Raw genomic sequence first — 25,420 nt, 5'->3', positions numbered from 1 at the left:
CTAATACTTTCTAAATGACATCATTTCTCAGATATATTGTGTAAATGCTGTGGAGTCCTGGGCTCCCGTGATATCCTGGAAGACTTAGAACACGTGTTATTCTGTAGCTCTGCATCTGTGATAGAGTCCCAGACATGAGATAACTTGGATGGAAGCTATATGTATACTTTCAGTGTTAGTAGATTTTGTACAGTTGTTTTCCATAAACTGTCATTTTATACTACCATCCACGATGATGTATAGTTGTGAAGTTAGGTTCTAATGTATTAGTCTCGGGAGGTAGCTCAGAGGTTGAGTGCTTGTATACAAGTGTGAGGACCACAGTTTGAGTCCCTAGCACTCATGGAAAAAGAAACAGGCATGGATTTACATTCAAGTAACCCCAGGGTAGGAGAATGAAGATAGGTGGATCCCAGTGGCTTTCTGGCCAGGCAGTCTTGCCAAAATGATGAGTTTCCAGTTCAGTGAAAGACCTAACTCACAAAGCAGTAAGGTTTCGGAACGTGATCAAAATGTTCTGTGGTCTCCACATCTATATACTCATGTGCATATTACACACACACACATACACACACACACACACACACACACACACACACACACACACAAAATCATATATCCAGCTCAATTGGCCTTTGTCATGGTGGTGGTTAAAAGGGAGTACTCAGTATTGTTTTAATTCATATCACATCTCTCAAGGGCATTTTTGAATGTTTCTGTAAGTATTCATACTTTTCTTCTGATCTTTCTGCTAGAATATTTCTTTTGCTTTTAGTGGATGAGTAGCGAACATTTGTTACTATACAATGTCAGTAGCTAACATGACTAATGACTGCCACAGTTGACAAGCACAGGTCTGGAGTAGATTCTTATTTGCCACCAACTCTTATTTCTTCAGGAAAGTGACAGGACAGGGCATATATCTTTAAAAAGCACACTCACTAGCATAGTGTTATTTGAAAAACAGATACAGTTTTTTCCTGTTGCCTTCCCCCCCCCTTTTAATATTTGGAGTTGTATTTTAGTTACACCTTTTCTCCCTTCCCTTTCCCTCTCTATAGCCTCCCATATTTCCCTCCCAGTTCTCCTTCAAATCTCTTTTTCCATCATTTGCCATTACATGTAAATACATATTTGTATCTACATGTGTGTTTCTAACTATAACTTGTGGAGTTCATATACTGTTACTGTGTACTTTCAGAGCTGACAGTTTGGCACTGGACAACCAGTGGTTGGCTCTTCTATTGAACTCAGGACCTTTAGAAGAACAGTCGGTGCTCTTAACCACTAGGCCATCTCTCCAGCTCCCATCTCTTGCCCCCAGCATTACTCAGTTGCCTATAGTTCTGTGTGGTGCTGAGGCTCTGTGGGCTTTTCCCTGTGAAGTTCATTGGTGTCTTCCTTGCTCAGCTCACATCTGTTGGTCAGATTTTATGGGCAGAGCTTCTGATGGTACTAGGTGACAGTGATATTAGGTGACACAGTCTCAAGACAGCAAACTCCCTAACCCTCACGATCTTTGCTGGTCTTCTGCAGTGTTCCCTGAGCCTTAGGTGTGGGCGTGTCTGTAGATGTAACCACAGCTCTGCAGTTTGATTGGCTGTGGTTGTCTGTCATGATCTCCATCTGTTGTACAGAGAGCTTTCCTTGATGAGGGGTGAAGACTATGCTCATCTGTGGATGTAAGGACAAGTCTGTACAGATTGTTGTTAGGGATTATGCTGGTTTAGTAAATCTGTACAATTTATTGGTTTCTCCTCCAATAACCATGATGTCACTGGCACTGATTAGGAAGGATATCATGATATCTCTCCTATTGAATTATCTCTTTTGTTTTGTTTTTAAAGATTTACTTTATGTGGGTGTGTTTGTTTGTGTTCATATGCATGCATGTGTACAAGGGTGCCCACAGCCACAGGAGCTAGAAGGAGACATGAAATCTCTTGGAGCTGGAGGCATTTATGAGCTGCGTCCCTCAGTTTGAGTGCTAGGATCTAACTGTCCTCTGAGTAAGCACCATTAACTGCTGAACCATCTCACTAGCCCCAGGTTTTACACCATAAATTCTTAAGAAAGTACAACTTGGTAAACTCTGCTTTACAGAGGAGAAAGTTAAAAACAGTAGAAAATATGAATGAAATAGATTGTTACTGGTTTTCAAAACTTACTGAAATGAGAAGTTACAGCTCTGTTTTTTTATATCTCATTCTTTTTGCTAGGTTACCACCAAAGAACATCAGTTTGGTCTCGGGGCTCCAGTTTCTGAAGCTGGAAGAAACCAGAATACTTTCCAACTAGAACAAGAAGGGAGAACCCAAGATAGAGTCATCTCTACACTGAAATTACAGGTTAGCCTTGGTTTATGTATTCATAAATACTTTTCCTAACTAATTCGACATGTGGGTTTATTTTAGAGCAAGAAGATGTAGAGTAAATAATTACTAATTCAGAGCTTTTTTAAATCTAAAGATTCTAAAATCACTCAGTTTGGGATGGGGGCTTAGTTGTTTGAGACAGGGTTTTTCTGTGTAACAGCGCTGGCAGTCCTGGAATTCTCTTTGTAAACCAGGCTAGCCTTGAACTCACAGAGATCCTCCTGCCTCTGCCTCCTGAGTGCTGAGACTAAAGGCCTGCACCACCACTGCCTGGCTTCATTCAACTTTTTAATGAGTTTGATATAATAGATTCAGAGTTAGTGAGTGGAAATTATGTATTATGCAGTATTTTTTTCCTTTCAGGATCTTGTTATGCAACCCAGGTTGGCCTTCAACTCACAGCAATTCCTTTGTGTTAGCCTCACAAATTCTAGAGTTACAGTGATGAGACTGTGCCAGGCACTTCAGCTGCTTTTTTTTAAAAAAAAGATTTATTTATTTTACGTGTCTATGTCCACTGTTACTGTCCTTAGAAACACCAGAAGGGGGCATCAGATCCCATTACAGATGGTTGTGAGCCACCATGTGGTTGCTGGGAATTGAACTTAGGACCTCTGGAAGAGCAGTCAGTGCTCTTAACCACTGAGCCATCTCTCCAGCCCCCTATCCGCTGGCTTTTACTGCAGAATCTTACTTGGCCATATACAACCATGTGAAATAGTGGCCATTTCTATTGACACACACTGCAGTTAAATTTCCAGTGGTTAAAGAGTTATGCCGTTTAGCTAGCAAATGTCAGACAGGATTTCTTTGTATTTCCAAGTTAGCAGGGATTTAACTAGAGTGCTCTGTGCTACAGGTTTGAGCCCATCTAGCACATGATACAACAAAGGCTCTGAAACAGACCTTCCCGGAGTAGGTACAGCCCAGCTGATTGAGAATCTGCTTAGCACTCACAGAGCCCTGGGTTTGATCCACGCACCATACAGACTGGGTAGAGTAGAACACGCCTGTAATCCTAGCACTCAGGAGGTAGTGGCAGGAGGATCAGAAGTTGAAGGTAATACTCAGACTTCACAATGAGTTTGAGGCCAGCCAGGGCCTCCAGGAGACTCTCATTCTGGAGGTGGGAAAGCAGGGACTTTGGGGAACATAAAGTGGATCCATCATCTCCTTTCCTGTTTCCTCCTGTTAAATACAGCATCTATTGTGCACGGGAGATATAAAGCAGTATAACACTTTTCCCTTTTATTAAACACTACACCGTATTATCATATAGTACATTGAGTGCAGTTTCCCCTCCCTCTACCCCTCCCAGTTGCTTCCCACCTCCCCTCCCATCCAGACCCACTCACCTTTTGTCTGCCACTAGAAAAGAACAGGCCTCTACAAGATAACAACAAACATAAAACATGTAAAATCTAATAACAGAAAATAAAGCACACTGTATTGAAAGTTGGACAAGCCAATCAACAGAAAACTAAAAGAGCCCCAAGAGTGGGCACAATAACCAGACCATTCATTCTCACAGTCTCATAAGAGTACTAAACTGAAGCTGTGGTGCAGGGAGCTGCTGCAGGCGCTGTGATTGTGCTTCATCTTCTGTGAGGTTCCCTAAGTTCTGAGGGGAGGGGTTTGATGAAGACGTGTTTAGCACTGTGTGTGCCATGGTCTCTCTCACTGCATAATGCCTGGCTGTGGGTTTCTGTATTGGTCCCTATCTGCTGCAGGAGGAAGCCTCTCTGAAGATGGCTGACTGAACAAGGCACTGATGTATGAGTGGAGCAGAGTATCACTAGAAGCCATTTTAGTGTTACTTTCCACTGCACTAGGTCTCCATACCACTCCTAGTTGTCTCTCCACTCATTCTCTTCCTAAATCCCATATCTCACCCCAGCCTCCCACTCTCATATCCCCCACACTCCATTCACCCTTGATATTTATTCTGATTCCCCTCCCAGGGAGATTCGTGTGTGTGTGTGTGTGTGTGTGTGTGTGTGTGTGTGTGTGTGTCTGTGTCTGTGTCTATGTGTCTGCCTGTCTGCCTGTCTGTCTATCTGTGTGTTCCTTCCTCTATACCTATTTTCTTTGAATCTATGGATTGTAGAGCTTGGCTACCATTTTTTAAAAAGACTATATATATGTGTGTATATATATATGTATATATGTATATATGTGTATATATATATATATATATATATATATATATATATATATATATTAGCATCTTCAGACACACCAGAAGAGGGCATCAGATCTCATTACAGATGGTTGTGTGCCACCATGTGGTTGCTGGGATTTGAACTCAGGACCTCTAGAAGAACAGTCAGTGCTCTTAACCACTGAGCCACCTCTCCAGCCCTTGGTTATCATTTTTTAATGGCTAATATCCACATATAAGGTAATGTATAAAATGTGGACTTAAAACACATCCCAGAGAAACACAAAGTGAATGACTAAGATAATAACTGCTTGCCTAAAAAGCAAGCAGGTTAAAAGAAGACTGCAGACCTTTCCTGCCAGCATCTAGACTTTGATCCTTTCAGGTGGCGACAAGGATCCTCAACTGTGCCTCTCCTTGGCCTCATTTCCTTACCTCTACCCCTGAGAAGAGTTGGTGTCACAGGAAACTAAGTAAACAACCAAGACTTTGATTTCCATCAGGGAGTAGGGAGGTGCATCGTCTCTGAGGTCGGTAGAGACCACAGAGGGCACCAGAGCATCTGCCCTACCCTGTAGTAAGAGGCACCCACCCGTCCTTCTTGCTAGGGAGGTGTCAGAGGAGAGTCAGAGCAGTTAGGACTTCATTTCTCAACAAGGCCTCTCCTTTGATTTGAATCTGGATTGTTCCCCATAGGCTCTGTATCAAGTGGGCAGTCTCCAGCTTGTGGCACTATTTTAGAGGGGGAGTCTTTAGGAGGTGGGGCCTGGCTGGTGGAAGTAGCCCACTAGGGACTGCCCATGCTTCCAGTCTGCCCTCTGCTTCCTAGTCCACCAAGATGTGGACCAGCGCATTCTGCCTGTGTCAGGAACAGTAAGGCTGAATTAAAAGGTAATGAACTAATTTATTGGTGGAGGAAATTTCAAATGTTCTTGGTGTGGTGGTGGGAATTAAACCAGGGCCCTGCACATGTTTAACACTCTCTTCATTGAATTAATGCCCCGGATCTCAGAAGAGGAAGCTTCAAGACTGCACAATATTTGGGCTGTAGCATGCCTGTTGCTTACTATGTGCAGTCAGGTTTCTATGAGGGACAGGATGTAGAGGAGAAAGATGTGCAACACATGCAGTTTAGGAGCATGCACATGTTCAAAACTGCAGCAGAAGCGTGTGCACACATTGTTAAAGAGCCGTTCACTCGCTTTGTACTGCGGCAAGAGGTGCCTGGAGGGGACACCTGATGCATGAAAGGCTCCAGGATGCAAAACTGAAAAGCCATTTCAGAGATTTTTCTTTGAGGCGACCTAGGGAAGGATTTTCAGTGCACAGGCACTCTGAGGCTACTCAAGCTGCTGTCCCTGGGTCCCAGTTCTTGAGCTGACAACACAACACAAGATCATCTACGTACTAATTTGGCAGCATGCAGAAGGTAAGAATTCTAGTTACCTTGGAGGCTTACACCAATATTTTTGACAAAAGTCTGGAAAGGAAAGCAGCGAGTAGCATGATCAGATTCCCTACAGGGAATCCTTCAGTGACTTTGCATGAAGCTTTGAAGGTGAATTCCAAGTTGTGGTAAAGACTCAGGACGTTGGAGTTTTGAAGGAGCCGAGATATCTGCTGAGGAAAACTGTATCACCAAGGAGGTTTTGCCCAAAGAGAGCCCTTGTGCATTCAAGGCAGCAGGGCCTAGCCGAGCTGAGATACTGACGTCCATTGGAACTTACAGAGTGATGCACATGCACCAGATTCCAGGCATGGAGGACTCCAGCCTGCCTCTTCTAAAGTACTTATATCGTGAATTGAATAATAGCAGGCTTACTGTCGGGGGCAAGGAGGATTTTCATGTATTTATCAATGATATACTTGTTTTATTTGCCCACTTAACATAAAATGAGCATTATGTACAGAATACATAATTCATGATGCATAAAGGAGTTCTGTATTTTGCTTAGAAGTTAGGGGAAAGGACAGGTAAATAAATAATTTTAATGCATCTTATAAAATACTAAGAAAGAGCTGAGAAGTTAATTCAATATAATGCATATACAAAGACCTGAGTTTAAACCACAAAACCTGTTGTGGAAAAGCCAGGCATGGTGATAATTCTGCCTGTAATTCCAGCTCTGGGGAGGTGGGTGCAGGCATATCCCTGGGGTCCTCTGGACACCAAGAGACCTGTCTATAAAAAGCCAAAGTAGACAGTGCTTAACAAGTGACATTTGAAGTTGTCTTTGGCCTGCACATGTATGAGCATATATGTAGTACACACCACACATTTTCATAGCATGGAGGGGTTGCTGAGGAGACAGCTCAGGAGGTGGAGGGCTTGCTGTACAAGCATGAGAAATGAAGTTCAGATTTCCAGCATCCATGCTGAGTAGGCTGGTGGCCTTCTGATAGCCCTGGCACTCGGGAGTCAGTTAGCTAGCTAGACGGGGTAAATCTGGGAGCAGTGAGTTAAAGTGAGGGACCTTGCCTCAGTACATAAGGTGGAGAGCAGTTAAAGAGGACACGCTCTCTTCCACATGCGTACACATGTGTACACATGTGTACATTTACCCTTTCACCCCGCCTGCTCATACATGTGAATGCACACCTGTGTGGCCACACACTACTCCAGAATAACCTATACAACAGAACTGTGAAGACAGATGAATTGTTGGAATTGTTCAACACTCACATCTTACAGCTTATTAAAAATAGCACACTATTGATCACAGTACCTGAGAGAAGAAAGGTAGGGAAAATGAAGAAATTTGGTATGATGATTTGAATGTGAAATGTCCTCCAGAGGTTGAAAGTTTCTGGGCACCTGGTCCCTGGCTGGAACAGTGTTTGAAAGTTGAGAAACCTTTGAGAGATTGGGTTAAGTTTGGAAAGTGAGTGACTTGGGGGCGGACCTTTCAGGTTAAACCTGCCTGAGTGCTCTGCTTCTTGGGATGACTTTGATGTGAAACTTCTGCCACATCCTTCATAGACCCTCAAGAACCATGGTCCCAGATAATTGTGTCCACCTTAAGTTATTCTCTCAGGAATTGTGTCACAGTGTCCAGGAAAGACTCCAGTTTGCTTTGTGAAGAGCTGGTGGTAGAATGGAGAGCAGGTAGTTTAGCATGAGGTTTTTGTTCAGGTTCCCAGCAGTTGGGCTGCACATTTGGTATACAGGAAGCAGGAAGAAAATGTTAAACACTCTTTACCTGTTAGGTCAGGAAAGAGCCAGTTTCTTCCCTGAAGTTTTCCTGACACTGATCATGAAGATGATTTTATGATATATAGGATGTAGCACTATAATACTTAAGATGTTTCTAGACCAGGGAGATGGGCTGGGGGCTTATGGACAGGAAACTGGGAAAAGGAATAACATTTGAAATGTAAATAAAAAATATATAAAAATGTTTCTAGACCATTACAGGAAGTGTTATAGTGTGTCTGCAACATAGGTGCACACACTGGTGACAGTGAACCCAGAGTGCACAGATGAGAAAGGCTGGGGTCACAATTCTTAGTGACACGGTTACTTCCAGTTTACATTTTCAAAAAATTTCTTTTAAAATTAAAATAAGTCCAACTTTTATAGCTATACACACTATTTTAAAAACAACTATATATTCAAATTTCCTATGAGTCCTTTTAGTGGTTCAGAGAACTTTCTTTAATTGGTATATGGAAGTAGGCCAAAAGAGAAGGTATTGGGAGAAATTCAGGCCAGTCACCGTAAAAGATTGAACTGGGGAAGTTCTTTGTGTATTTATAGATTCCCCTTCCTATTTTTGTTTCCTGGTTTTGATCATGTAGACTTTAAATCTCACATGTTAGTATGATTCACAAAGTACCACAGTGATGGGTGGATTACCGTAATGACCTTGTGTACTTCCTAACGTGACCCATTTAGAATAATGAATGACATTGCAACATATTTAGTTAAGATAATTCATTGCTGGGTATGATGGTGCGTACCTTTAATCCCAGCACTCAGGAGACAGAGGTAGATGGATTTCTTGAGTTTGAGGCCAGCCTGATCTACACAGGGAGTTCCAGATGAGCCAAGGCTAAAAGTGAGACCATGTATCAAAAAAACAAAAATCTCATTCAAAGCCTGCCCCACATATGGCCCATATATATACAGCCACCAAAACTAGATAAGATTGATGAAGCTAATAAGTGCATGCTGACAGGAACCGGATATAGATCTCTCCTGAGAGACACAGCTAGAACATGTCAAATAAAGAGGTGAATGCTAGCAGCAAATCACTGAACTGAGAACAGGACCCCCGTTGGAGGAATTAGAGAAAAGATTGAAAGAGCTGAAGGGGCTTGCAAGCCTTTAAGAACAACAATGCCAACCAACCAGAGCTTCCAGGGACTAAACCACTACCCAAAGACTATACATGGACTGACCCATAGCTCCAATTGCATAGGTAGCAGAGAATAGCCTTGCTGGGCACCAGTGGAAGGGGAAGCCCTTGGTCCTGCCAAGGTTGGACCCCCAGTGCAGAGGAATGTCAGGGGAGGGGGGCGGTAAGGATGGGTGGATGGGGAGGGGAACACCCTTATAGAGGGGGGGATGGGGGCTTATGGTCAGGAAACTGGGAAAGGGAATAACATTTGAAATGTAAATAAAGAAATATCCAAAAAAAAAGCTAATTGCTCTGTTGAATACCAGATAAAGTTGAACAAGTCTTATGGATGCTTATCTTTAGTATATTTATGGATAGTTATAAAATATGAGTGATTTATCTTATGCTTTAGATATGTGTTACATGTTTTGTTGAAAGAATGAAGAACAAGTTGTGTTACTACATTTTTATTGGCTGCCATTTATGCCTTTCTGGTGAAATACTTTTGGTATTAGATATTACTTCCATTTTCTTATAGTACTTCAAAAATCTTTTTGTGTGCATGAATAAAATATAGGCAAGTATGAAATACTATATTTGTTAATATAGAAAACATATTTTTGTTCATATATAATGTTTATGTATATGCACAAATATGTGCTCCTGTTAACTAGTTTCTTGTTCATACATATAGTTTTACAGTTTTCATTGTAAGAATTTTAAAAATCTCATTTAAGATTCTTTTTATTCATCATGGCATCTCTATTTTGCTATTATCTACTAAAATAAATAAGTAGAATGTTTGAGAATTATAACAGTTTTGTGTTTTTAAGTAAAACCATTTTGATGTTTGTAACTCTGCTACAAAATGAAATAAAGTACACAGATGTCAAAATAAAAAACAAAAAACCCAAACAACAACAACAACAACAACAAACAAAACAAAAACAGAAAAAGGAATAATTCATGAACTATAGGATATTCTTCATAGAGGGACAAATACAGTTTATACTTTAAAGTACTTTCAGTTTTGAAAGAAGTTACCTCTGCAGTTACTTGAAACGTTCAAGGCTAAGGCTGACTGACTCAAAACTAAGCCTAGACGTTTAGCAATTTCAGGTGCTACCCAAAGGCTTAGATTGCTTTGCGGAGGGGGGGGGGGTGCAGGGTGCAGGGAGTAGGGTTGCTCATACGTCTTACTTAAATTGAGTTAACCTTCTGAAGGAGACCATCACAGGGTCTTGAATATAGTGTGTGCTCTGTAGATAACTTAAATATGAGTGACTCACAAGCTTCCCTATTATTGTGCTGAATGCTTTGTGCCTCAACGAAACCAAAGTTCTCTGACAGTAGGCATCTAGTCTGTCCTTGGGGTCTTTGGAGTTCCATGTGCTTTCTGGTGTTCCTGTTGTTCAGTGAGTCTGCTCTGTGTGTGTGTGTGTGTGTGTGTGTGTGTGTGTGTGTGTGTGTGTGTGTCCATGTCTTTTTACACCTATTGATAGTTTGATACTGGGTTGGAAACTGTTGTCCTCCTTATTAATCAGCAGATACCAGATTGATGTGGCATTTAGTTTAGGCAAATAAGCTATTGTGTTCAAAAGGACTTTTCTAAAGAGTTAACAGTTTTGAACAGCAAGTAGAAATTTGATTCTTGAGAAGTAAATGTCATTAATTATTCAAATTAACTTTAATTTCTTTACTGCAGATAAATTATTTGGCTTTTTCCCCCTTGAGACAAGGTCTCTTTATATAGCGAGGTTAGTTTTAAAGTCATGATGTGATCATCCTGCCTTAGCCTTCTGAGTGCTTGGATTATGGGCATATGCCATCATGCCTGGTTATTTGGACATTTTTAACAATAATTTGCTTAGAAAGCTATAGTAAGGCAGTAGTAAGGGTTACTTATAGGAGTGGAATCCAGGAGGGGCTGGGAGAACATGAGTGTAATGTATCACATGCTATGTGAAATTCTGAAAAGAGAAATTGCAAGTATTTTTTAAAGCTATTTAAAGCACTAATTTTGTTATGCTTTGTTTTGTTTTTCAAGACAGGGTTTCTCTGTGTTGCCCTGGCTATCCTAGAATCCACTCTGTAGACCAGGCTGGCCTTAAACTCAGAGAGTGCCTGCCTCTGCCTCTCAGGTGCTGGAATTAGAGACATGCACCGTCACTGATAGTATTTCTATTAAAATATAACCCCTGAAATTTGATACAAAAGATGCAGTTATTAAGAAAAATCATTTGGTGGCTGGGATTGTGGCTTAGGCTGCTTCCCAGCCATGCATGGCGACCTAGATTTGACCCTTACCATACTGATTAGTTATTTAATTCATATTCTCACTTAGTGGTTTTTTCCAGATAGGTAATATTCACATGGTACAAAATGATAAAAGACACCAAGACTGTACCATTAGGTAGGTGTTCTTGTCAGTTAAGCAATTTCTGATTCTAACACCCAATTGCTTTTCTCAGAAGGAAGCTAAGGGACTCTCTTAACGTGATTACTTTCTTTCTGATTATAACAGATTGAAGATCTCAAACAGACAAATCATGACCTGGAAGAATGTGTTAGGAAACTCTTGGATAGTAAAGAGGTGGTAAGCACTCAAGTAGATGATCTAACCAACCACAATGAGCATCTTTGTAAAGAGTTGCTTAAACTTGACCAACTAGCAGAGCAATTGCAAAAAGAAAAGAATTTTGTGGTGGACACTGCCGACAAGGAACTTGAAGAAGCAAAGGTAACTAAATTTACCACCGATAATGTCTTGGTTGTGCTTTAAACATGAGATTGTGAAAGAAAATTGGAAAAGTGAAAATTTCATATAATTTAGAAGCTTTGTAGTTTGGCCTATATTGTTTATCATAAGGATTAAGTTATATTTTTCTCATACTTTATTTTTTATAATTTTCTTGCTCCTATTTCCCCCTAAGTTTTATGATGCTATTCTGAAAATTTCAAAGCAAGAAGAATAGTCTGTATACACAGTACTGCTCTGCGTTCCCGTTTCTTCTCCTTGTATCTCTGCAGACGGATGCATTCCCCCCGCCTTCATTAGACCGGGCTCGCTCTCTAGCCTAGGCCTGCCTGCAACTCTGGATCTTCTTGCCTCCCTCAGCTTTCTGAGGACAGGGATTCCAGGTGCCATGCCTGGCTCTATCTAATTTGTACACACAATGGTCTATCATTTGACTTTTAACCAAAAGAGAAGTGTTTTATGTTGCTAATATGTTCATCTTGGTTGACTTAAGAGTTAGTTTTTGTGTAGGAAGATCTTTATTATGTCAAGAACTATAAATTTAACTTCTAAAATTCACCTTTACATTTCGTAACATATAAAGCTCAGTCCTTTCATTTGAGGACACTAATCTGTAAGACTTTGGCTAGAGAAGACCCTAGAAGTCCCAGTGAGGATTGGGACTTATCTCCAGCCTGTAATGATGTACATCACATGGTCACCACACAAGTATTGAAAAGGCTCTAAAAGCACTTTGTACATTTTCAATACTTCCCAATAAACTGGTCAGTTTATTTTGACCTTTCAAGCATAGCTTAGTGGTTAACAGAGTACAGTCTTCATCTTGACTGGGAACATTGTCAAGTTGAGAGTTTTACTGTCCTTCATTCTTCACATTAAAAATTAACTGACTCCTTCCCAGACTGAAGAGGTAACATGACTGGCTGACTTCCAACCCTGAGTGTGCTCTTTACAGAAAGCATCTACTTTAGAGGCTGTTTAGGGTCTACTGAGCAGATGGGAGCAGGGAGGAGGTAGGTGTCAGGGTAAATTCTTGGGGTTAAAAGGAGGAACTCCAGGAATGGAAACCCTCTGAATTATAAAGCATAGGCTTTAAGTAAAAATGAAATATTAAATTCATAGGTTGAAATTTTGCCTGGTTCAGAAAAGAATGTCTCTAGAAAAATGGTATTCATGTATGGTGTAGAATTTCTGCTACCTTGGAAAACTGAAAGCTATTTGAGCTTTTGAGAAAGAGGTTCCCAGCATCTTTGGGGTAGTGTTGCTGGAGAGAGAATGTGGGCAAGCACAGTAAATCAAAGAGGAGTGGCTTTAGGATTGGCACCTTGAAGTGGGAGAGCAACAACCTTAGGACACTGTAGGGCGGAACAGAGCAGAGAAAGGTGCAGGACCATTAGGTTGTGGACACCAGCACTGTTCTCCTCTTCTTTGTGTTGTAGGCTTATGGTTATCACTACACACACTTGTCTGAGTTTGGGGAGAGAATTTGAAGTCATTTCTGATTTGATTGCTGAATGCTTGTGTTCTTACTGTTTCCTATCATAGTCAGATATGTACAAGTAGACTCTAAGGCTAATGACAGGATCACTTCTATTCACTGAGAAGGATTTATTTTGGTAGGTTTTATTTCTAAGTATTCATGCAGTAACCTCTTGCATTAAACTGCCTTTGTTTACTAGTGTGCTTTATTGCTATGTAACACGCTGCCCCAGAAGCTAAGTGAGTTTTCAAGTGAGGTGGTGCTTGTGCTTCAGTTTCCCAGGAAATTGTAAGAAAGGTGATGGCCAGATTGGCAGTCATGCACTAACTACTACTAGAGAACTTGCTTCTCAGATAGCTTCCCGCAGTCGTGAGGGGCCTCAGCAGGAGTCTTCTGTACAGTGACGTTGACTCCATTTCCTGAGCCAGTGACCCACCAGTGCCGAGAAGCCGGGCTCTGCACTGCACATTTCTGCAGTCTGCTTTTTCACGTGAGCCACTAGGGCTGGGCGTGGCGGCTCACGCTGTAATCTCAGCACTGGAGAGGCTAAGGCAAGACAATTGTGAGTTCGCAGTTCACAGGGCTGCATAGAAAGACCAATCCAGGGAAAAACAAAGTGGCATTGTCTAGAAGCTGCTCTAAAGGGGAGGCCTTTCTTACGCAGTGGCATTAGACCTTGAGCACGCATCAAAACTGCAGCCCTTCGCCTTTGTCCTCACAGCTTCAGTTAGCATCCATGACAACACAGCAGCTTCTGTAGTGCGAAGAGTAGAATTGCAAGTTTAGCATTGTTAATTTCATATACCATATATGTCAGTGTGCGTGCGCGCGCACACACACACACACACACACACACACACACACACACACACACATCTGTTTGAAACACAACTTAACAGTGATAGTGTTAAGGAAAAGTAACCTAAACCACAAGTCACTGAAAGGTGACTAGCTATCATGCTCAGTGATATTTGCAATTAAACTGAACACAACTAAATTATGACTTTAATTAAAAGACATTTCTAAGATGGCACCAATGAGTTTAAAATTTAATACATTCTATATGAGATATTATAGTTATTACTGTAAGGCTCCTTTTTATTTTCGTTACTTATGTTTGACTCTGAGTTCCTTGCCTGCATGTGTCTATGCACCTCATATGTACCACCTAGTGCCTGCTGAGGTCACCAAGGATCTCTCTCTTGGAATTGGAATGGTGCATGGTTGTGAACCACTGTGTAGATACTGAGAACCGAAAATAGATCCTTTGCAAGAGCAGCAAATGCTTATAACCTCTGACGCATCTCTCCAGCCCCAGCATGCGTACTTTAAAATGTTTTAATTTCTTGAAAATATCATATGTGTGTACTATATCCCACTTCCTCCTCCCCTCCTGCCCCTTCCATATGCCTTTTCATCCCACTCCCTTTCAAGTTCATGTCTTCTTTGTTTTAATTATTATGTTACACATATAAATACTCAAATATAACCTACTGAGTCCATTTAGTGTTGCTTGTATGTACATATTTTTAGGGATGACCAGTTGGTATTGGTAACCAGTTAGAAGGCTTATCTCTGGGGAAAACTGATTCTCCCTAATTGACATGGGACCATTATTGAACCAGATCTCTGATACCCTTTTATTATTGTTACTTTTACATGGCATTCAATCAGCCAAAAATAATTGAGCCTACCATATAGAAAATACTGTGTAAAACTTAATATTTATATTTGTAAAATCTATATCCTGTTTTTTAAAAATATATTTTACAATTATTTTATTTTTCGTATATGATTGTTTTGCCTGAATGTGTGTCTGTGTGTCACGTGTGTTCCTTATGCACGTGGAGGCTAGAGGAGGGCATCAGGTCCCCTGGAACTAGAGTTGGTTATGGTTCTGAGCCGTTATGTGGGTGCAGGAGCACAGCTCCTTTAACTGCTGAGCTTTCTTTGCAGCCCCTAGCTTTATTCTTTGTGTAGCTCTTTCCCACACTGTTTCCCTCCTCCACTTTGCCTCAACAGCACTGGCCGCCTTACTGTTCACTGAACTCACTAGGGATTCCTGTGCCCTTGGACATCTGCTGTTACAGTACCCTTTCCCTGGAATGTTCACCCAGATGTTCCTGTGCCCTCTTATTTAAACCTTGCTCAAGGATGCCGGTCTGTGGAGACTCCCTGATAACTCTGTTCCAAATTCCAGTCTTGTTTTCCATAATCATAATACCCTTAGCTCTGCTTTCCTTGGTCAGTATGATTTATAACTTGATGTTAACTTATTTTAACTTAAAAAATCTTAGCTACTGTTCTGTTGCTCTGAAGAGACAGAATGACTAAGGCAACTTTTATAAAAGAAAGCTTCTAGCTGTGTGCTGGCTTACAGTTTCAGAGGGTCAGTCCATTATCGTCACAGTGGCGAGCATGGCAGCAGGCATGGTGCTAGAAAAGCAGTCAAGAGCTACACCCTGGGCTGCAGGGGCAGGAGAGGGAACCATAGGAAGAGGGGAGACTGACTAGTATGGTTTGAAACCTCAAAGCCCACTCCTAATGACACACTTGCTCCAACAAAGCCACGCCATGTAATGTTTTCAAACAACTCTATATGCTAGGGACTAAGTGTGCAAATGGCCTATGGGGGCCATTCTTATTCAAGCTAGCAAATTTATCTCTCCCAGCTGGAATATTAGGTGTCCTTAAAGTCAAAAACTTTCAATTATTTTATGTGCTTAAAAAAAAATCTCTTGGGTGCTAGAAAGATGGTTCAATGGTTAAGATTGCCATTTTCTCTTCTAGAGGTCCTGAGTTCAATTCCTGGTGCCCACATGGTGGCTTACAGTGTTTATAACTATAGTTCTATAAGATTCGATGCTCTCTTCTTGTGTGCAGATGCACATGAAGGCAAAATTACCCATATGCATAAAATAAATCTTAAAAATATCACAAGTGCCTTAGAATCTGAGTGGTTATTCTGTATTTTTGAGTGACATAGGCAGTACTTGATATATATTTTGACTATCATCTTTCTCTCTTTGCCTAGATTCTTTATCATGTTTCCCAGCATGAATCAGATCACACCGTTAGACACACACAGTAAGCAACCACTAACCAGTTGTTAGGAAGGCAAAAAACACAGGATTAACACTTATTCTTTGGGCCATTTATAATTATTTTCAGGGTAGGCTTAGCACCTTTGTTATAAAGGTTCTATATGTTTGTTGTAAAATGAATCTGTATATAGGAAGGAGGATTTGTTAGAATGGCTCTCAGGCTGTGGTCCAGCTAGTCCAACGATGGCTGTCTACCAACGGACAGTCCAAGAATCCAATAGCTGCTTCATCCTTGATGCTGGATGCCTCAGCTGGTCCTCAGTATATGACAGAATCTCAAAGAAGTAGGAATGAAGAAACAAGGAATGCCCTGTTCTCCATTGAGAATAATAACAAGTAGAGAGCAAGCACTCCTTCCATGTCCTTAGATAGGCTGCCACCAGAAGGTGTGGCCAGATTAAAGGTGCATCTTTCTATCTCAAATATCCAGAAGTAGTTCGTTTTTTCCCACTTCAAATGATTTAATTAAGAAAAGTCCTTCAGAGGTGTGCCTGCCTGCTTTCCCTTTAGCTAATTCCAGATGTTGTTGACAACCAAGAATAACCATCATGGTAACATAAAATAAAACCCTGAAAATTAGTGATTCAGAGTTGTACAAAGCGTATACAAACTATAAGTTATGTTCCAAACATTAGGGTCCCTTAATATTTTATAAACTTCGGTTGGACTTCTAGAAGGATCTTAGAAGGATAATAAAGAAAAATGGAATGGGGTTATATTGAATTTTACTGATAGGACTTTTAATTAGTGTTTGTGAGGCCCGGAGCTTGGATCCTAGCAAAGGTAATTAATTGTTCCAGGAAATTCTAATTTAAATTGTAATATGTTTATCTTAGTTCAGGATAATGAGACAATAATGTGATGTTAATTAATTATAAATGTGTTTGCTGAACTTCTTTGCTGCCTTTAAGCAGAGAACTTTAGTATCTGTAATAAAAAAGTCATTTGTTTTGAAACATTTGGCATAGATGTGTGACATATATAGCTATAGATGATAGTTATATTGTAAATGGAGTATATGCTCAATCATAAAATTGATGTAAAAAGTGTCTCATGGGTTGAGTGAAGTAATGCATTAAAATAGTTCATCAGAGAAAGAAGACTGAATAGGAGTTTGAAAATACTTCACTCCAGTCTTTTTTTTTTTTTTTTTTTTTGGTTCTTTTTTTCGGAGCTGGGGACCGAACCCAGGGCCTTGCGCTTCCTAGGTAAGCGCTCTACCACTGAGCTAAATCCCCAGCCCCCACTCCAGTCTTATATTGCTTTCCTGTTACAATCCTCAGAATTATAATTAATCTCAACATTTCAATCCAGTTAATGATATAATTTTGTACAATATAATAAATTAATATTTTATGAAGAACATTGGATAAAGGAACTGCTTTTTAAAGACTGGGTTCCTTTACTGCTGAAGGTGGGCAAGCATAGGGGACAGGTTACCTTCTGCTTAAGGTATTCAGTGTGAACGCTTTTATTTTTAAATGTCTTCCTCTTTATATTCTTTCCAATTAAACCAATTTAAGCATCTTCAGTATAAATGACAGAATTTCTAATTTTTCAGATTGAACTCATTTGCCAGCAAAATAACATAACAGTATTAGAAGATACAATTAAAAAGCTTAAGTCAGTAAGTATGCTTTTTCCTAAGTATGTGGTAAGTAGTCATTTTTATTTAGTTAGTAGGTCACTAAAAGAATTAAACACACCCTTTGACTTGTGCCTTTGTGAGCAGTACAACAGCGTTTTCTAATTAACTCCCACTGAGAGGCTTCTGGGCATCCCTGTCTTAGAGGGCGCCTTCTTGCCTCTCTGCCATCACTGCTTCCTTCTAGCTGGTGGCAATAACCTCTGGTGGGCTTTAGCAAAGAGCTTTTAACTGTTACTAGCTTTAAAGTGGTGGCTTCAGAATTTTAAATTTTGATATATAAGGTACGTTCTTCTGTACTTTTATGTCTTTCATAATTATTTTTAAGTTATAAATTATTACTTAGTACCAATTGATGTTTTATTTATCTTAGAGCATGAAATGAAAAGTCTTCTGTTTAATTATTTTAATCTGTTATTTAAAATACTTAAAACACCATCTGAAACACGTCAACTTTTTCTCAGTATTCATAAAACAAATTTAAAAATATCTTAAAAGTTTTTCTAAATGTCCATGTGAATGGGCATTCATGGCATGACTACTGAATGTCTGGACGACTGTTCAGGATTTATTACACATCCGTTCCTTGAACACAGACACTGAAGAGTGATACAGTAGTGAAGATTTCCAGGGTCAGTCATTCTGTTTCTAAGATGTGCTTCAGGTCTGCCTGTTTCTGAAATCCCTAATTATGTATGTATGTTTGTTTGATTGTATGTATATAATTACATATTGAATATAAATAAAATATATAATAAACATATAATATATACTAGCATATATTCTTCTCCAAATGATTAACTAAATATAGTGTTTTATTCAAATAAAACTCACCAAAATGGCGAAAATTGCTTTAAAAATGGTGTGATGTTTCCTCTCTCTCTCTCTCTCTCTCTCTCTCTCTCTCTCTCTCTCTTCCTCTCTTCCTCTCCTGGTTTGACATGATAAAAAATGGTGTGATGTTTTAAAATAGTAAGTTTTTACATGTTCTATTTTTTAAAATATTAACTAATATTTTGAAGACTTTTTTGTGTTTCTATTTTTAAAAGGATGCTATAATTTAGCTTAAAATAATTGCTTAACTTTTCCCTCCTTGGCAAGATAATTTTAGAGACTGAAAAAGTACAAAATACATCTCCTTCTAGACTTGATTCCTTTGTCAAGACTTTAGAAGCAGACAGAGATTATTATAAGGCTGAAGCTCAGAATTTGAGAAAAATGATGAGAAATAGATCTAAGAGTCCAAGACGCCCATCACCAACTTCTCGGGTAGGTTTGGAGGACCTTTTTTTTTTTTTTTTAGAGCTGGGGACCGAACCCAGGGCCTTGTGCTTTCTAGGCAAGCGCCCTACCGCTGAGCTAAATCCCCAACCCCGGGAGGACATTTTTTAATCTTTTAGTTTGTTTCTCAAGTTCTGACTTTTATTATTTGATTTATCTAACTTGGGACTAACTAATGTGATTTTGTATAAATTGCAGTATCAGAGAGGTTGGGAGTCAGGTCTGTTTGATGGCACAGTGAACAACAAAGGTCTTAATTCTTAGTAAAAGTGTGGTTGGGGTAATTAGCCCAGCATGGTGCACTTTGGATGAGGTTGTAAAAGGCGATTTTGCTGTTCTCCATTCCTTTTAACTGTGGTTATGGTCACTTAAGGAGAGACTGCACTGCCAGCAGCCACACTGTCTCCTCGGAGCTGTGTGAGAGAATGTCAGGCCAGGAGTACTGTTGACCACACGGTGTATCCTCTCAGCGCCTGGTGGGCAGAGGTGGGGTCAGGAATTCAAGGTTAGCCCCGGCTTCACAGTGAGCTCAGGGTCAGCTTGAACTGTCTGAGACTCTGCCTCAGCAGCAGAAAGTAGAGCAAGAACTTGAGCCATCTTAAATAATAATTCTAGGCCGCCAACTGTGATGTAGACCTTCTGAAGTCAACTGCAAGAGACCGTGAAGAGCTCAAGTGTATGCTGGAAAAATATGAACGCCATTTGGCAGAAATCCAGGGTAACGTCAAGGTTCTCACATCTGAGAGAGACAAGACCTTCCTCCTTTATGAGCAGGTAAACACACAATACACAGACTGTGTAAGTAACAGCACTCACTTCTAGAGGTTTGCAATTACTGTGTAGGCTTTATGACCTCAAGTAAACATGGCAGTCAAATTAATCTAACACTCGGAATTATATTTCTTCTTAAGATATTCTCTTTTCCTTCTTTTATTGTGGTGCTGGGAATCAAACCCCAGGACCTTGGTTGGGTACTCTAGGCAAGTACTCTACCACTGGGCTACATCCACAGCCCTGTTCTCAAGGCACTCTTTTTTTCAGTGTAATAATTTTTCATTAATTAACTAATTAATTAATTTATTTATTCACTTTACATCCTGATAGCAGCCCTTCTGTCTACCGAGATCCACCCTCTCTCCTTTCCTCTCACATTCCCCCTTCCCTTGCCCTTCTCCTCAGAGAAGGGGAGCACCCTGCCCGGGGTAACAACCCACCCTAGCTCAATTAGTCTCATCAAGACTAAGTACATCCTCTCACACTGAGACCAGACTAGGCAGCCCAGCTATTGGGGAAAGGGATCCAAAGACAAGCAACAGAGTCAGACAGGGACAGCCACCACTCCAAATTGTTTGGGGAACTCCCATGAAGACCAAGCTGCACATCTGCTACATATTTGTAGGTGGCCTAGGTCCAGTCTACATGTGCTCTTTCATTGGAGGTTCAGACTCTGTGAGCCCTCATGGGCCCAGTTAGTTGACTCTGTAGGTCTTCTTGTGGTGTCCTTGACCCCTCCAGCTCCTTCAATCCTTCTCCTGACTCTTCTGCGGGACTCCCTGAGCTCTGCCTAATGTTTGGCCATGGGTTTCTTATTGTTTTCTATCTGCTGCTGGATGAAACCTCTCAGATGACAGTTATGCTAGGCTCCTGAGTGCAAGTATAGCAGAGTATCATTGATCATGTCAGGAGTTGGCTGTCTCGCATGGGGTGGGTTTCAAATTGGGCCAGTCATTGGTTGGTCATTCCTTCAGTCTCTCCTCCATGTTCATTCCTGCACATCTATGTTTTAGGCATGGCCAATATAGATATTGAAAAGTTGTGTATCTTTTTTTTGAAATCAAGAGACCATCTATCTTAGGGTTTTACTGCTGTGAACAGACACCATGACCAAGGCAACTCTTACATAGACAACATTTAATTGGGGCTGGTTTACAGGTTTAGAGGTTCATCTCATTGTCATCAAGGCAGGAGCATGGCAGCATCCAGGCAGGCATGGTGCAGGAGGAGCTGAGAGTTCTACATCTTCATCTGAAGGCTGCTAGAAAAGACTGGCTTCCAGGCAGCTAGGAGTTTATTAAAGTCTACGCCCATAGTAGTCCACCTAATCTAACAAGGCCACACCTCCTAATAGTGCCACTCCCTGGGCCAAGCATATTCAAACCACCACACCCACTGAGTAGATAGTCATCAAAACTGAGAGTCAGAGAACAGAGTGGGACATAAAATCATCTGTAGATGTGTGGCAGCTCTGGGGTCTGGGGCCTCAGGATTGTTGAGTAAGTGTTCAGAGATCATGGTGAGCTGTGAGCAAGGACTGGTGGAGCTCTCTCAGGGTAGCTGTACCAAGACATAGAAATAGCATCGAGAGAGTTACAGCAAGAGAGAGGGAGGAGGGAGGACGGGAGGGAGCGAGGGAGGGAGGGAGGGAGGGAGGGAGGGAGAGAGAGAGAGAGAGAGAGAGAGAGAGAGAGAGAGAGAGAAGCACTGTGGATGCCATTAGACAGATATTCCACCAAGGTGTGCTGAGGTCCAATTTATGTCTCAGAGCGGGTAAGTGGAATATACCACATCTATCTTAGCTACACACACACACATATATATCACACACACATATATACACATACATATATATCACATGCACACCCATACACCCATACATGTATATCACATGCACACATACAACCATACATATCACACACACACCCATACACCCATACATATATATCACATGCACACATACAACCATACATATCACACACACACACACACACACACACACACACACTTATTTGTGAGCGCTTGAAAATAAAAATTCTACCATTTTCTTATTTCTTCAATGCTTGCATATTATTCTGGTTTTGGTTTTAACCAACTGAATATGCTCTATGTGTAATTTAAGTTTTTCTTTTTAAAAATTCTATGTATTTCTACCATAGGCACAGGAAGAAATTGCTCGACTTCGACGAGAAATGATGAAAAGCTGCAAGTCTCCTAAATCAACTACAGCACATGCTATTCTTCGCCGCGTCGAGACGGAAAGAGATGTCGCCTTCACTGATTTACGAAGAATGACCACCGAGCGAGATAGTCTGAGGGAAAGGCTCAAGGTGTGGCAGTATTCCGTGTGTCTTCAGTGGTACAGCATGAAGGCAGCAGCACTGAGCGTGCTTTGTTGTGCTTGTGTCTTAAACAGATTGCTCAAGAGACGGCATTCAACGAGAAGGCTCACTTGGAACAGCGGATAGAGGAGCTGGAGTGCACAGTTCACAACGTAAAACCAAGTTCCTGCTCCCCATGCTCCCATGTCCCCTCCATTCTCTTCGTACTGCCTTAGGAAGAATCCCTGTAGTTCTCTAAGATTGTGTTTGCAGTCCTAAACTGTCTAAGGTGGTCTGCACGATGTGTTATTTCCTTAGTCCTCCGTCACTGTTCACACACTCAGTCTCCTCTAGAAATGGCTGCAGCCTTTTATTGTTGGTGTGTTTGGTTGCACAGCTTTTTTGTTTTCATTGTTAAGATGTAGTCTCAGAAGTATTAATTTTAATTAATTTATTTATTGGGGGGATACAGGGTCTCATTATGTAGTCCAGGTTGGCTTTGAACCCATGATTCTGCTGCTTCTGAGTGTTGGCATTATAGTTCCACTACGCTTGGCTAATTTTCATTGTTTTCTGATCTCTGTGTTCAGTTAAAGATAATATTGCTAAATATGAGTATATCAAGCATTTGAGATGCTCTTGATACATATTTGCAGTACAAAAACAGTTACAGGTTTGAATGTATGATATGTTCATTTGAGGTATTTTCCTATATGTAAAAAACAGAGAAGAGAAAATATTTATTTTCATAATCCTGCTTTATATGTAATATTTAACCTTGGCTAATGAATGAATCTTTTGCATATTCATTATGCATATAGTCAAGTTGAACCTCACTGAGAAAGGTAGACTGACATACTGAGACAGACAGGCTTTATAGTGACGCTATGTGGTGACTTGGTTTTACTCCTACTGTGGAATACTTTACAAAGCCTTCTGCAGGGGTCAGGTCTACCCTAGTGACTGTCTGATTGTGTAGAGCCTGCGCTTTGCCTCTCTGCGGCTTGGACCAATAAGGCTGCACACTGATGGTGGCTCACTTTGTCATTCCACTTGTGTAGCTGGATGATGAGCGCATGGAACAGATGTCAAACATGACTTTGATGAAGGAAACCATAACCACTGTGGAAAAAGAAATGAAATCCTTAGCAAGAAAGGCAATGGACACCGAGAGTGAGCTTGGCAGACAGAAAGCAGAGAATAATTCTTTGAGGTAAACCTACATTGCCATTAAACAACCAAAAGTTTGCTGTACTGAACCACTCTGCTTCATAGTACATTTCATAGTGAAAACTTGATTATCTGTTATCTCCCATTTAAAACATTTATAGGAAGCAGTTGTAGAAACCTCAGCAACATGTAATGGTGTCCCCAAGTCACTTAGCCAGAAAATCCTCATATACTGAGCAGTTTAAGAAAGCCCAAACTCAAAACCTTAAGGAATAGGAGTAAATTGATTAATCCTTTCTTTGCACAAGTATAACGGCAGGAGGATTGCTGCTAGAGCATTGTGTGGGCAGGAAGACACTTGTATATCTGAGATCCTATGTTAGAATTTGTTAATGTGAAACAAAACTACTCAAGTTTCAGTAGAGATGCATTCCTCTTTATCTGTAAACATGAAAAATGTTAGTTGATGTAAATGTGTAATATATTATTAAATCTACAGAAAATAATTGGGCCAGAGTCTGCCCTTGATCTTGAGGACCTGTGATGCATAGTAGGAACCGCTTGTCGGGGCAGATAATTACTCAACCTCCTGCTTTTCCTTGGAAAACTTCTTCCTTATAACACTGCTGTAAGCTCACACAAAATGCAAGTGATACCAAAGCAAGAAAACAATAATAATGCAAGCCTTGAGAAATAAAGAGAAGCAAGGAAAGGTTAAAGTCACCTATATAAAAGGGAGAAGGTTAGTGTAGAACTGCTTCTAACAAGAAATGTGTCCAGTGAAGCACGGAGTTTTCCCGTGTGACTGAGCTCAGCCAGAGGCAGTTGATACCTGGCATTTTCAATTTGTTCCCACAGGCCTTCTGTGTTGTTAGAAGGTCTTACACATGGTGGTAGCCTGGCTGTGCTTTGCGCCTTGATGCAGGGCCTTGCTGTGTGGCTCAGCACTTTTGCAGGTCCCTGCTTCTCTAGGACAGCAGTGTGCACCCTGCCCAGTGGTTTCCAGGGATTTTTTTTTTATGTATGCTCGATTATTCGAAAACTCTTACTGACGTATAGCTGAAGCACATAGAGTAGAAGGTCAATGTTTGATATACTAAGGTTGGAAAACTTTAACCTTTAAAACCAGCAGCACAGTCAGATTCTAGCTTACTCTGCACTCGTAAGTCTCCTCCTGCAATTTTACACTCTAGTGATTCTCGGGTGACCACTGGTTTTGTTTCAGGCATGGAGGGATTTGAATTTTCTAAAAAGTTAAGCCATTGAAATCCTGTCGTCTATGTTGCTTCATCAGGCTACTTTCCCTGGTGTGGTTATTTTAAGTTTGTTCCTCATGCATTCATGTTGCATATGACCATCCTGTTTGGTTGCTGAGCTGTGTGCCATAGTGTGGGCGTGTGCTTTGACAGCTGCACTCTTTCCAGCTTGTGGCTATAATAAATAAAGCTGCTAAGTCCTGGCCCTTGTAAGTCTTTGTGTGGACATGTTTTATTTCTTGGATTAATATCTAGGAGTAAATAGCTAAGTATATGTTTACCTTTCGGGGAAACCATTAACGTCTTTCTCAGTGTGGCTGTAGTAGTGTGCATTTCTCCAGTAGCATTGAGTTTTTAGTAGTTACATAATCTTACAGGCATTTGATGTGCAGTTCATTTTTAACACCAGCTATTACTTTGTTGTATAGTTCTTTTATAAATTTTATAAAAAATTTTAGCTTTAATGTGGAATGATAGAAATTGTATGTATTTAAAGACTACAGTATAGTGTTTTGATGTACTGTGAAATGATACTTTGTGAACTTGCCTGCTGTGTTCTCTGCTCCCAGCTCCTGTTTGTACAGGTAAGTACTCAGTGCTAGCAACTAGGCATTCGTTTCTGGCCCTTTGTCCCTTTCTTTTTATTTTTTATTTTTTATTTATTTTATTTTTTATCATTAAAGACCTGTTTATTTCTTTTTTATTAGATATTTCTTTATTTACATTTCAAATGTTATTCCCTTTCCTGGTTTCCT

The 25,420-nt window shown here is 40.6% G+C and overlaps 1 protein-coding gene across 10 annotated transcripts in view; it reads left to right on the top strand.

Annotated features, from left to right (window-relative positions):
• Positions 1 to 25,420, top strand: part of Tsga10 (testis specific 10) — a 106,905-nt gene that overhangs the window by 17,420 nt on the left and 64,065 nt on the right. For 6 of the 10 annotated variants that reach the window (XR_015628475.1, XR_015628474.1, XM_087564774.1 and 3 more), the window contains exons 2-9: positions 2,220 to 2,348; positions 11,401 to 11,616; positions 17,780 to 17,845; positions 18,965 to 19,132; positions 19,760 to 19,918; positions 22,078 to 22,248; positions 22,335 to 22,412; positions 23,301 to 23,452. Coding sequence is in view for 8 of the 10 variants with exons in the window: in XM_087564769.1 (XP_087420895.1) it covers positions 2,220 to 2,348; positions 11,401 to 11,616; positions 17,780 to 17,845; positions 18,965 to 19,132; positions 19,760 to 19,918; positions 22,078 to 22,248; positions 22,335 to 22,412; positions 23,301 to 23,452 (1,139 nt within the window). In the remaining 2 variants the exon portion in view is untranslated. 10 annotated transcript variants of the gene reach the window in all.

The sequence above is a fragment of the Rattus norvegicus genome, chromosome 9 (assembly GCF_021556685.1).
Source record: "Rattus norvegicus strain SHRSP/BbbUtx chromosome 9, alternate assembly SHRSP_T2T, whole genome shotgun sequence".
NCBI classification, from domain to species: domain Eukaryota; kingdom Metazoa; phylum Chordata; class Mammalia; order Rodentia; family Muridae; genus Rattus; species Rattus norvegicus.
This window is presented reverse-complemented; position numbering and strand designations above follow the sequence as displayed.